Source organism: Microplitis demolitor, chromosome 10 (genome assembly GCF_026212275.2).
Source record: "Microplitis demolitor isolate Queensland-Clemson2020A chromosome 10, iyMicDemo2.1a, whole genome shotgun sequence".
NCBI lineage: Eukaryota > Metazoa > Arthropoda > Insecta > Hymenoptera > Braconidae > Microplitis > Microplitis demolitor.
The window spans coordinates 5,921,185-5,934,450 of record NC_068554.1 but is presented as its reverse complement, the minus strand read 5'-3'; the positions used below and the strand labels follow the sequence as shown (position 1 = coordinate 5,934,450).

General features: G+C 33.3%; 2 protein-coding genes across 2 annotated transcripts; one reads left to right on the top strand and one right to left on the bottom strand.

The window, feature by feature from the left end:
• Positions 1–494: 494 nt before the first annotated feature.
• LOC128668780 (uncharacterized protein DKFZp434B061-like) lies at positions 495–4,685 on the bottom strand. Its single transcript, XM_053742466.1, has 5 exons — positions 4,629–4,685; positions 2,586–2,748; positions 2,378–2,515; positions 2,123–2,306; positions 495–660 (listed from the first exon to the last, which is right to left on the bottom strand). Exons 1-5 carry the CDS (start codon positions 4,683–4,685, stop codon positions 495–497), a joined length of 708 nt encoding a protein of 235 aa, XP_053598441.1.
• A 144-nt stretch (positions 4,686–4,829) lies between these two features.
• On the top strand, positions 4,830–9,946 carry LOC128668779 (transcription elongation factor SPT6-like). Its single transcript, XM_053742465.1, has 3 exons — positions 4,830–4,847; positions 5,214–5,732; positions 5,819–9,946. The coding sequence occupies exons 1-3, from the start codon at positions 4,830–4,832 to the stop codon at positions 9,944–9,946; spliced, it is 4,665 nt and encodes a 1,554-aa protein (XP_053598440.1).
• The last annotated feature ends 3,320 nt before the right edge of the window (positions 9,947–13,266 follow it).

The window sequence follows — 13,266 nt, the reverse complement described above, 5'->3', positions numbered from 1 at the left end:
TCTCTGTGACCAATAAATCATATTATACAATAGTTTATTTATTTATAAATCTGTTGTCACTTAGTAACGTTAAACTTTTTATAATTTCGTCAAACGAGGCTCAATATTAATTAATATGTAAGTTAGTTTATATATTTTAATAAACTTGCTTGATAAATAGAAATTTTAATAATTTTTTAAATTATTTTCACTACACTTAAATATGTTAATTCTATTTTTCGATATTTTTTTTTTTAAAATTACGTTTTAAATATTTTTTTTTAGTTTTTTTTTTTTTTTTTAGACAATGTAAACAATTTATTAGCGATGCTCTTAATAATTACTGGCATTGCGTTTGATTAAAAACAGTATGAAAAGCTCGATCAAAGATAATCTATTTTTTTTTTTTTTTTTTTTAATTTATAAACACGATATTTGTGATAATTTTTTGATGATAATATAAACATACGTCTCGCGTAAACGATTTAAAGTTTTTTTTTAGTTTTAAATTTTAATTACAATCTAAATGGAGCTCTCTGATCAATGGCCGTGGGTTTGGTTCCTTTGCGTGATGAAACTGGAAGAGCTGAGACTGAAGTATCTGAAGCTCCTGAAGGTTTGCGCGATAATTTTGACGCCGGTGGCAAGGGCGTCGATGAACCACTGGAAGGTGTTCGTGTCCTAAGATAATTTAATTATAATAATTAGTAATTTTTATAAATTAATTATTATTTACACCAAGATAAACTACAGTTGACATTTAGACTCTTGACAATCACATTTTTCTACAAGCTATTTTTATAAGCATTTATTTATAAAGCAAACAAAATAATCATTTTTAAATTTAAATTTCTACTTTAAGAAATTATTATTTCAGTGTCAATTTTACTTTAACTAAATTTTTTAAATTGTGACTAAAAATAAGACCACGGATCGCTAGATTACGTGACATAAAATTGAAAAATGATTATTTTGTAAATATTTAAACAATGAATGACAGATGCTAGTTACCTAGCATATTTAATAGCTGATGAATAGTTAGTTGCTGAACTGGTACAGACAGAGCTGCCCCTGATATATATTTATGAGAGTTAGTATTATTTCAAAGCAAAATAAAATAGATATTTAGATAAATAAACAGTAAGGGTAAATACAAAAAAAAAAAAAAAAAAAAAACAAATAATAATAAAAGTCGGAGGTTGTTTTAAATAAAAATAATTTGATAATTTGAAAGTGGGTAAAGGAATTGTGCTGTCACTCATTAAAACGGTACTTTTTTTTTGGTTTTGGGAAAAATAATAATAATAATAATATCAGTTCAGTTTATGATGCAAGGAAAGAAAACGGACATGACAAACTAGCGACAGATCAGGCATACCCAGTGGAGTCAGTTGAAATTGTAGAATGGTTGCTTTGCGTGGAATGAGTTGAAAAATTACTCGTTGTAGATTGAGGAGATTTAATATCTGGTCCCACGTACACAGGAATCCGCGAGCGACTAAACCATCACCAGAGTTATAGAGAGCAAGACAGTGGAAATGTTAATTGAAAGTGGTTTTATTTTTATCTTTTTATATATATATATATATATATATATATATATATATATATATATCAGAAATAAACCATTAGTTAAAGCAGCCTATTTTATTATTATCCCGACACCGTATTAAATAAATTATAATTCCCAGTTATATTAATTACGCTTTACCTATTTGGTGTTACGGCACCAGAAAGAGTTGGGATACTCGATGTTCTATAAATCGAACCAAGCCTAAAAAAATTTTTAGTTATGACTCTAGATCAGTTTGTTATGTTTTTCAATTTTTTTTTTTTAAATAAAATCTAGCGAATTTAATAATAAATTAAAATATTAAAAAGTAGCAGTAAAAAATTAATTATTTAATTAAAGGCTCGCGACTATTTTTTAAATTTTAAATATTTAAAATATTTTATTATGCTAATTAATATAAATATAAATGATGTGTTAATTTATTTTTAAAATTTTAAATGCAGTTGATAATGCAGTTAAATCTATTGCGCTGTCAATAAATCTGGAGCAATGCATATTAGTTTTTTTTTTTATCTGTGAAATTTAAATGCAGGATTTTATTTATAAAAAATATAAGTAATAAAAACTTACCTAGATGGGACTCCGCTTGCAGGACTTACGAGTCCAGTGGGAGTCCGAGGTCGAGATGTTGATGACCCGTTTACTGGAGGAATTAATTTTCTTCCAGAAATACTGTTGTGTCGACTTGACGTCGGTGTTGTTCCAGTTGTACCTAGTGTTCTTCGTGGAATACGACTTGGAGTACCTGATTCATCTAAACAAAATTAAATATAAATAAAACGTCAAATACTTAAATAAATATTTAATAAAGTAAAATATAATTACCTGTACTATCTAATGATTGAGTTGAACCATATCGACTTGGTAGTTTACTACCTTGTCTTGACGCTGGTCTACTACTGGGTCTACTTGCTGGCCTTGATGCCGGTCGTGATGCTGGACGGCTAGATGGACGGCTGCCACCTAATTTAAATTTAATTATATAAAGTATATTCATAAATATAATCATCCTACTGATTAATTGAGTACTTACTTGGTGTAATGACACTTCTGTAAGGAGTACTAGTTTTTCTTGTTGACAATTTGAATGAGCTCTCATTGTCACTGAGACTATCTGGTGTACCAGCACTTAAAGATGACCTTGACGCGCGATGCGAATGACCCATCGGTACACTTCTGACACTGCGTTCTCTGACCTGAATTTGAAAAAAAATTAATTAATTAATTAATTAATAACTAATTACTCAATTTATTGCTCAATTCAGTAGGTATAAAAATCAAGCGTAATTATAAAACAAATAGGATTTTTTATTACAATTAAAGTGTATGTGTTTGTGATGGCATTTATAATAAACTTAAATTCATAAAGATTTTATATTTTTCTGTAGAAATATTAAATTTAATTACAAAGAATCTTTATAAATTTAAATATTTTTGCTGTTCATTAAATAAAATAATAGGGAATAAAAAATCGTGTACGTACCAACAGCTCCTACGAATGGATTAAGTGCTAATGATTAAATTTAATTATGGAAATTAATTATTTTATTTAACCATAATTAAATTTAAATAAATAATTCTACCAAAGCATGCTAACTTACCAAAAGGAGTTGGGAAAGATACAGTAGCTTATGGTGATTTGAAGTATCTCCAATCAACGCCACTATGTGAGCATTAATTAATATTCATATTTATATATATATATATATATTACAAATATAGATATAAAAGTTATGCGCATTCGTCTATCAAAAAGATTTTATAAAATTGATAAGACTTTTTATAAATTCTATTTACAATAAATTCAAAAAATATTTCGGATTTTAAATATAAATTCAAATGATCTAGCAGGGAATGAAAAGTTTCGAGGCAATTAAAAGAATGGAAATAAATAAAATGATATAAAAAATAAATATAACAAATTACTAAATTACTTATTAAAAAAAAAAAAAAAAAAAAAAAAAAAAGTAAAGTTCTGCAGAACCAAAAGGGCCTATATTTTGAGATACGCCCTTTTGGTTTTAGTAACGCGATATATATAAATTACTACCAAACAGAAGGCTTAAATCTTGTCATATTGACGCTTGAGTTATTCTACTGGCTATTGCATACTTCTTGCGCAATTGTCTGAGGGATAGAGAGCCTGAGAATCGTTTTAAAATTTATTTACAAGATCTATAAGAAGTCGATATTTAAACTTTTCCTTTATTATTTAGAGAAAAATGATGTCGGAATTCAAATTGAGTAGGATTCCCAGCAGCGGCCTCGAAACCACAAAAATTTCAATAAAACCAATAATCGCAGTAATAATTACAGTCCTGCATAATTATTTTTTCGGCGATTTAACTTCTTGTCTCAAATTCGTAGATTTCTTAACTCCGTTTTTCTCCGTGTGATCATAAATGTTAAATTCGAAAATTTTTTTAAGACCGCCCAATCTTAAGACTGACATTTTCTAAAATTATTCTACAGTGTGACCTAAAATCCTTTTTTCCTGTTTTCTAAAATAAATATATATATGTATATTTGTCTTCAAGTGAAAACACATTGTCTTCAATTTGTACAGCACTTAGGCTACATGACGTCAAAGATGTCCTGAGACCGATCCAAGTAATCATAAAAATCCACTAGAAAATGGTTTATTTTCTTTTAATAGAAAACATATATTTTAAATTTACTTTTTAACATTACTATTAAACGAAAAAATATAAAATATTATTTTACGGAGAATAATTATTTTTTTTTCTCTAAATATCCTGATATATTAAGATAACTTAAAAATTAAATAACACTCATATTTTGTAATTTATTTATTTTAAATACTCGTATAATCCCAATAATTTCTTCTGCTATAAAAAAATTTCCATTCGTCTTGTCTGAGATGTAAATTAGTGATTTATTTCCTTTTCACACCTGAGGGACAAAATATTTAAGTACCGACATAATAAACTCCAATGGTTAGTTAATTAAGGATAGACAAACTCTTAGTCATTATAGGATTAAAAACACTTACAAGATAAATAAGTAAGGGTTCATACAGTACAAGGGGTCATGAGTTCATTACCTGCGTAATTACCCAGTCTGCCGTAATGTTTGTTCTTTGTAATATACACAGTCTCCTTAGAGTTACCATTATTCTAAAGTAACTAATGAGATTCACATAAATTTTGTAAAATTCATCTGACCAATGAACTTGTAAGAAGTGTCCCTTCTACCTTAATTTGGATCTTTAAACGAAAAGGACTTGCTGGGTATTTGAAGTGCAACTCGCACCTTGATGCAGTTTAGTTGTCCTGTACTCTTTTGAGGATCACGATCACACTTTATCTTATTGATAATTGTTACAGAAGTTACTATTCTAACATCTAAGTTGATAGTAGTTACAGAAGTTACTTGTGTTTTTTTTTTGAAAATATCTACATCAAAAAATTATTGCTGCAAAAATGAATTTCGTAAGTTTTTTTTCTTTATTTATTTTTTAAAAATAATTTAAGTCGAATTTTAAATTTAATGTGGATCAAATAATTATTTTGAATTAAATATTGTCAAATAAATTTTTAATTTAAGTGAATAGATTAATTTTTTTTTGGTGCGACTTTTTGAAATGTGATTTTTTAAAATGAAAACTATTTTTAATAAATATTATTTTATTAATTTATAGTTAAAGAACACTGAAGAGTATGAAGAAGTTGAAAACAGGAGATTTAAGAATAACGTGATAGAAAGCGACGACGATGAAAGCAGTAGCAGCGAAAGTGACGGAGATGATGATGAAAGCAGTAGCAGTAGCAGTAGCAGTAGCAGTAGCAGTAGCAGTAGTAGTGAGGAAAGTGACGACGATGGAGAAGTCAACGGTAGTAAAAGACGAAAAAGTTGTGACGACGACGACGACGACGATGAAAGCCGTAACAGCGGAAATGAGAAAAGTGACGGAGCCGACGATGAAGTCAACGGGAGTAAAAGAAAGAAAAGTCATGACGACGACGATGACTTTGATGATCGTTTGGAGGACGATGATTATGATTTGATTGAAGAAAACTTGGGCATTACTGTTGACCGTCGACGATTCAAACGTTTGAAGCAGATGCCAGCCGGTGGATCTGACGACGAAGATGACGAAAATGGAAGGACTGAGAAAGAATCTATTGCTAATGAATTATTTGAAAATGGCATTGATGATGTAAGTATTTTAGTTTCTATAATAATTATTTTAATTTACTTTATTTAATTATTTCATGGATTCAAATTTATAATTAAAAATTTTAGGATACTAAAAATCAAAGTCCCAGTCGCGAATCGGAGCATCAGGGATCCAATCTTGACGACGATGATCAAAGTGTTCCATCAGACGATGATTTCATTGTTGACAATGATGACAAGCCCATACCCAAGAGGAAATATGTTTCTGCAGGCGATTCAGCTCTGGACCAGGCCAGGGAAATATTTGGTGTTGACTTTGATTATGACACCGTACAACACCAGTACGACGATGACATGTTTCCAGAAGACGAAGATGAGGAAGCTGAAGATGAGAGGAGTACAAGAAAACCTACAGGCAAAAATATTTTCCAAATATACGAGCCTAGTGATTTAAAACGCTCATTCTATACGGACCTAGATCATGAGATCCGTTGCAAGGACATTCCTGAGAGAATGCAGTTACGCTCAACGCCGATTACTCCTGTACCTGAAGGTTCCAACGAGCTTGATGAAGAGGCAGAGTGGATTTATAAGCATGCATTCACACAACGAAAAATTTTGCAACAAGTTACGGATTGTTCAGGCGGTATGAATAATTTAGGATCTAAAGGACCAGAAACTGTGAAGAAAATAAAGAATGCGTTGAATTTGATGCGCAATCAAAACTTTGAAGTTCCTTTTATAGCTTTTTACCGCAAGGAACTAGTGAAACCAGAATTAAATATCGATGATTTGTGGAAAGTGTACAAGTTCGATGCTAAGTGGTGTCAATTGTACCAGAGAAAACAAAAATTGCTGAGGTTGTTTGAAAATATGAGAGATTTTCAATTGGACGAATTAATGAAGAATCCTGAGGCGTCACTTCCAGATGAGATTAGGATTATCAAAGACGAAGATATCGAGCGATTGAAGAACGTCCAAACAAACGAAGAGAGAAATGACGTTTATAATCATTTCATGCTCTACTACAGTCGCGACATTCCGCGAATGAAGGAAATCTTGAGACAGAAGGAGATGGAAGCTCGACAGGAAAAAAATAGGAAACGTCAACAATATCTTTTGGAGGCTGAAGAAAAAAATAGTGAAGATCCATCGCTTGGGGATGAAGATGCTGAAGAGACTGAAAAAAATGACTGTACTCTTAAGCAGGCCATCAGAAGTGGACCTTACGCACTTTATGTCCGCGCCGGGCTCAGCAGTTTTGCTAAAAAATTTGGTCTCACTCCTGAACACTTTGCTGAAAATTTACAAGACAATTATCAGCGTCATGAAGTCAATCAACATCCAGTTCATCCTGATGTAGTGGCGCAAGACTATCTCGGGGGAAGTTTCCAGTCCACAGAAGAAGTTCTGAAAGCTGTTCAGCACATGGTGGCCATCCAACTGGCACGTGAACCAATTGTACGAAAATGCGCTCGTGAAATTTACATGGATCGTGCTAAGCTGTCAGTACGCCCGACTAAAAAAGGAATCAGAGGAATAGATGAAAGTCATCCGATCTATACCATGAAGTACTTGAAGGACAAACCAGTTCGTGAACTTGTTGATCATATGTGGCTCAAGTTATCGACTGCTGAAGCTGATGGTTTGATAACGATCACATTCAGCGAAACCGTTAAAGGCATTGTCGGCTCAGACTTTATCAGTGAATTCAAGCAGCTATACATCAAAGATGAATTCAACAGAAATGTCCAAGACTGGAATGATTTACGTACTGGTAGTGTAGAATTGGCTTTTAAAAAATATGTTATACCAGATTTGAAGAATGAATTAAGAGCTAATATCACCGCTGAAGCAAAGGAATCCATCACGTACTTGTGCTGTCGCAAATTATTCAACTGGATAAAATTTGCTCCCTACACATGCAAATTTAATGGCCAAGATGACGAAGCTTGGAACACTGGAGAAGGCATCAGGTCAATGGGAATCGCTTATGTTCCAGATGTCAATCAAGCTGCGTTTGCTTCAATCGTCGCTCCGGATGGTGAATGCGTTGACTTTTTAAAATTGCCTCATTTGTTAAAACGTAAGAATAGTTTTAACCAAAACGAAAGACATCTCAAAGAAGCTGATTTACTTTCTCTGCGAAATTTTATCAGCAAAAATAAGCCTCATATTGTAGTAATTGGCGGTGAATCCAGAGATGCTCAAACAATTTCCAATGACATCAGGGAATGCTTGGCAAAGCTTGCTGTCAAAGAACAGTATCCTGCTATAAAAGTTGAAATATGTGACTCTAATGTAGCAAAGTTATTTTCTACCAGCAATAGAGGAGTAGCTGAATTCCGCGAGTTCCCTCCACTACTGAGAGAATCGATTTCACTTGCGCGACGTCTACAAAATCCTCTCGGGGAATTTTCGCAGCTTTGTAATCCAGATGAAGACTTGCTCTGCTTGAAATACCATCCCCTTCAAGATTTACTTTCAAAAGAAGAGCTTTTGGTGGACTTGTATACTGAATTTATCAACAGAGTCAATGAAATTGGTGTCGACTTGAGCAGCAATAAAGTTTACAATAAAAATTTATTACAATTCGTTTGTGGATTAGGCCCCAGAAAAAGTCAGGTTCTATTGAAAATACTGAAAAGCAAAAAAAATAAATTGGAAAATCGTACTCATTTGGTGACTGTGTGCCATATGGGACCTAAAGTTTTTATGAATTGCGCTGGATTTATAAAAATAGACACGGCTACTCTCGACGACAACTCAGATATCTACATTGAGGTGTTGGACAACACGAGAATTCATCCAGAAACGTACGAGTGGGCGCGTAAAATGGCCGTCGATGCTCTGGAATACGGGGTCAAAAATGCAGATCCAGGTACAGCTATCGAAGAAATAATAAAAACTCCCTACAAGCTTCAGGAATTAGATCTCGAAGCTTTTGCCGTCGAGTTAGAGAGACAAGGCTTTGGAAATAAAATTACTACTCTCTATGATGTCCAAACTGAATTAACTTACCGCTACAAAGATCTACGAGTGCCCTATAAATCTCCATCTCCTGAAGAAATGTTTACTCTATTGACCAAAGAGACTCAAGAAACTTTTTACGTCGGCAAACTAGTCCAGGCAACAGTTATTGGGTTCAGATTCAAAAAACCCAAAGTTACACAACTGGATCAAGCACACCCCGTTAAAAATGACGATACTGGACTCTGGAAGTGTCCATTCTGTTCCAAGGATGATTTTGTTGAACTCACTGAAGTATGGAATCATTTTGACACGGGATCTTGTCCAGGAAAAGCTGTCGGCGTTAGACTTCGTTTGGACAATGGAGTGTCTGGATACCTTAATTCTATAAATATATCTGATAATTATGTCGCGAATCCTCAGGATCGGGTGCATATCCAACAAGTGATAGCTTGTCGTATTATCAAAATTGATGTAGACCAATTCGGCAGCGAATGTTCCAGTAAAAGCAGCGTTCTTGCTGACGTAAATAATACCTGGCGACCTGCTAAGGACTTATACTACGACACAGAGGCTGAAGAAGAAGATAAAAGAGCAGAAAAAGAAAGCAGGAAAAGTAAACAGCCGATTTATACTACACGTCTTGTTGTCCATCCGTCATTTCACAATATAAGTTTCGCTGAAGCTGAGAAGATGATAAAGACTATGGATCAAGGGGAAGCTATTATCAGACCCAGCAGCAAAGGAATCGATCATTTAACAGTCACTTGGAAAGTAACTGATGACATTTATCAGTACATTGATGTAATTGAAACAGATAAATCAAATTCTTTTTCATTGGGACGAAGTTTGTGGATCGGCACTGAAAAATTTGAAGACCTGGATGAAATACTTGCGAGATATATCAACGTAATGGCTAGTAATGTCGTAGAAATACTTAAATTTAAGTACTATCACCCTGAGGTTCTTGGATTCAAAGAAAAGGCTGAGCAAATATTAAAGGAACAGAAGAGAAAAAATCCTGCTAGTATTCCATACATTTTTTCGGCTTCGAAAAATTATCCTGGTAAATTTTTACTGTCGTACGTGCCTCGATTAAGATGTTACCATGAGTATGTTACTGTTATCTCACAGGGATTCAAATATCGCAACCAAGTGTTCAATAATCTTGATGCATTGATATGTTGGTTCAAAAAACATTTCAGGAACCCAATTGTTGTACCCCCTAGGGTTTCTGAAATGACACATCGTAATACTTCAGAGATCAAATGTTTAGCTGCTTAATTATTATTTTTATTTATTTATAAATTTGTATATATTCATTTTCAAGGCTTTTATCACTTTTGAATAAATTAAATTATTTTTATATTTTTTAATAAAGAACAATCATACGAATACCAATTTTTTCTTTTTTTTTAATATTCCCATTAATAAATAATTAATACTTTAATTAAATAAATAAATAATTAAGACTTTAGTTCATAAGAAATTAGTTTTATACTTAGAACTTAAGCTGCTGTCCAATACGTTGCGGAAATAAAAAATTTAGTCTAAGGTAAGTTCATTTTTAGTTAAAATTTATAGTTTTTAAAAAATTTCTGTCAAAAGGAACTCTTAAAGACTTAATTTTACTGCCGTGAATAAATTAAAAATAAATATTTCTATACAATTGGTTTAAATATATATCAATATGTATATTATTACAGCATATTAGAAACGATACATAATTTTACAATAAGGCAAAACATAAATCTTTTTATAACAATGTTAATACATTAATCGTATTAGAAAAAATAATAAGTAAAAATGAGGAATTTTTTTATTTATATATTTATTATATTAGTTTCATTTTTTAAATAATTAATATAAAAGAATTATAAATGTCTTTTAAATATTTTTTCTTAATTAATTAACGATTACGAGGCATCACCTCAGACTTTATTTGTTTCATTTACTTTTTTTTATTTTGTCGCACTTAATTTATTATGTTCTTCGCAGTTTTTTAAAAACTTACAAAATATCTAATTAAAAAAAAAATTAAATAAACAAAAAATATCATTTTACATTTGTACTTTGATTTTTTTTCATTTTCCTACACTTCCGCTAGAATAATAAAATATTTAACCCCTATTTTTCCATACAATTTATTTTATAAATATATAGCCCCTAATTTGAAAAACAGCTTATAACGGTGGGCCCTTGGCTACTTCGTGTCCAATAGCCACGAACCACAGTTACAAAATTTCCCGGTTAATTAATTAATTATTAATTATGGATATAGATTTTATTATTTTATTTCTGGTTCTGAATGCGGGAAATAAATCTCAGAGGTGGGTCGACTCGCTTTGACCGGACACGCGGCTGAAATTAACTTATTCTAAAGAACGCTGGTGATAAAAGAAATTTATTTAAGGCGTAATTTAATTATCATGTACAACTAATTTTATTTAACCAAAGCCCAAATTTGTACAGAATTTTCCCCTTTTCTTATAATCAATGAATGTCCAGCGACAGCAAATAAATATATTTATCCGTAGTTATTTAATAGACACGGGGTAATAAATTAAATAATTATTCAAGTAGAATATTACGTTGAAGAGAGAGAGTGTATGATTTATATTTATATAATTTTAATTGTAAATCTTATCTGGATTTATATATCGACGACGTACAGGCGGGATCGGACGACGCTGCATCCTGGACCTCCTCTCTGAATCCTGACTGATTGTATCGGACTTGATGTTGGGTGCACTCACAATCACTTAACTAATAGTTTAATTAAATTTTGGTTTTGTAAACCAGTTAAATAAGACAAATTTAATTTCCACAAAGTAAATTGAACGAATACAATAACGAGGCTGACGTTATTAGAGCTTCCACTTCAATGTCTCTTGAAATCTTGAACTTAAATTCATTGCCTGCCCTTGAATCGCCTCTTTTATCTAGTCGTCTTAGGCCCCAACCTCCGATGACCCCTACCTAATTATGCGCACATGACCAATTTACGGTCACCTGCTGCGTGGAATCATCCCCTGTGGTCTAACGCCTAGCTCAGCCAAACTCGGCAATCAGGCTGTAACGAGAGAGAGAGAAAGACCAAAAACCAACAAGGACAGCGAGAGAGCCACACTCTCACGTCGTACCAATGCTGCCCGGTTATACTCCCCGTCGCCAGACTTGAGATTGGGGCTCGAAAGCTGAAAGAAAGTTAAACGGTTTTCATCAGCCTTTGGCTGCGCCTGGGCAATTTTAAATCTGGAACATAGTGATTGCCCAAATTTTTCCCAGTCTCTGATTTTAACTCGACGACCAAAGGACTAATGATTTTATTAACAATGGCTGGTCCTAAGAATTTACTAGCCAAACTAGCCGAATATTTATCGGCTTTCTTACTCAATTTCCGATTTGGGTAATATACCGAATCACCCACTTGCAGTTTGGGTGGTTCTTTAAGTCCCTTATCGTGATATACGGCTTGCTTCTCACTTTCTTTCCTCATTACGTCCTCGATTTTATGACGTAATTGATCGAGACGATTAATTCGAATACGCCACGCAGTATCATCAAGATCCAAATCATCTATTTCGAGTCTAGAAATTTTACCCGACAGCCGTGGTTCTTTGCCATGAACCAAATAGTATGGCGACATGTGCAGTGAGGCATGATAACTACTATTATAAGCAAGTTGGAATTCGCCTAAGTGTTCATCCCACGACGTCTGGTCTTTCGAAATAAATGCCCGAATCATTGGTTTAAGAGTACGGTTAATTCTTTCAACCGGATTACTCTGTGGATGCGCGATCGCGGTGGGTACTGATTTTACTCCCGTTTCTTTCAAGTACTCTTTAATCTCGTGATTAATAAATTCTTTGCCGTTGTCTGTGATTAAAAACAAAGGATATCCCCAGCGTGAGAAAACACGACGTAAACTTTTTTTAATATTTAATCCGGTCTGTTTACGAAGTCTGAAGACCTCAATAAAACGCGTATACAGGTCTTGCACAATCAACACATACTGATAACCGGCTTTCGATCGCGGAAATGGGCCAGTCACATCGGCAGCGACTATAGCCCAGGGTTCAATAGGTTGTCGCGTGCGCATCGGCGCTTGAGACGAGGTCTGTTTATATTTGACCCTTTTACAAGTTTCACAGTTCTCAACATACTCGCCGACATCGCGATACATACCAGGCCAATAGTAGCGTGTACGTATCCGATGATACATCTTATCGCGACCCAAATGACCCGCGTCCGGTACATCGTGGTTTTCTTTTAAAATATCGGGGATCTCACTCTCAGTTAAAACCAATTTCCACGCATCTTGATCGTCAATATACTCTTTCAAATAATCAGGTTTGTAATATTCTAATCTATCTTCACTATTTATACGCCAATCAACAAAATTCTCAGGATATTTCCTAACATTAGCTTTCTTTATATCGTACCACGAGCGAACTTGAATATGAACAAAATCTACGCCTTTAGTTTTAATCTCATCGAGGACTTCGGACCACTCTACAGGCTCCTGGTCCTCGTATAGACGCGACAAGGCATCCGGGCCTTCATTCTCGGTTCCACGACGATGTTCGATCGTAATTTGGTGG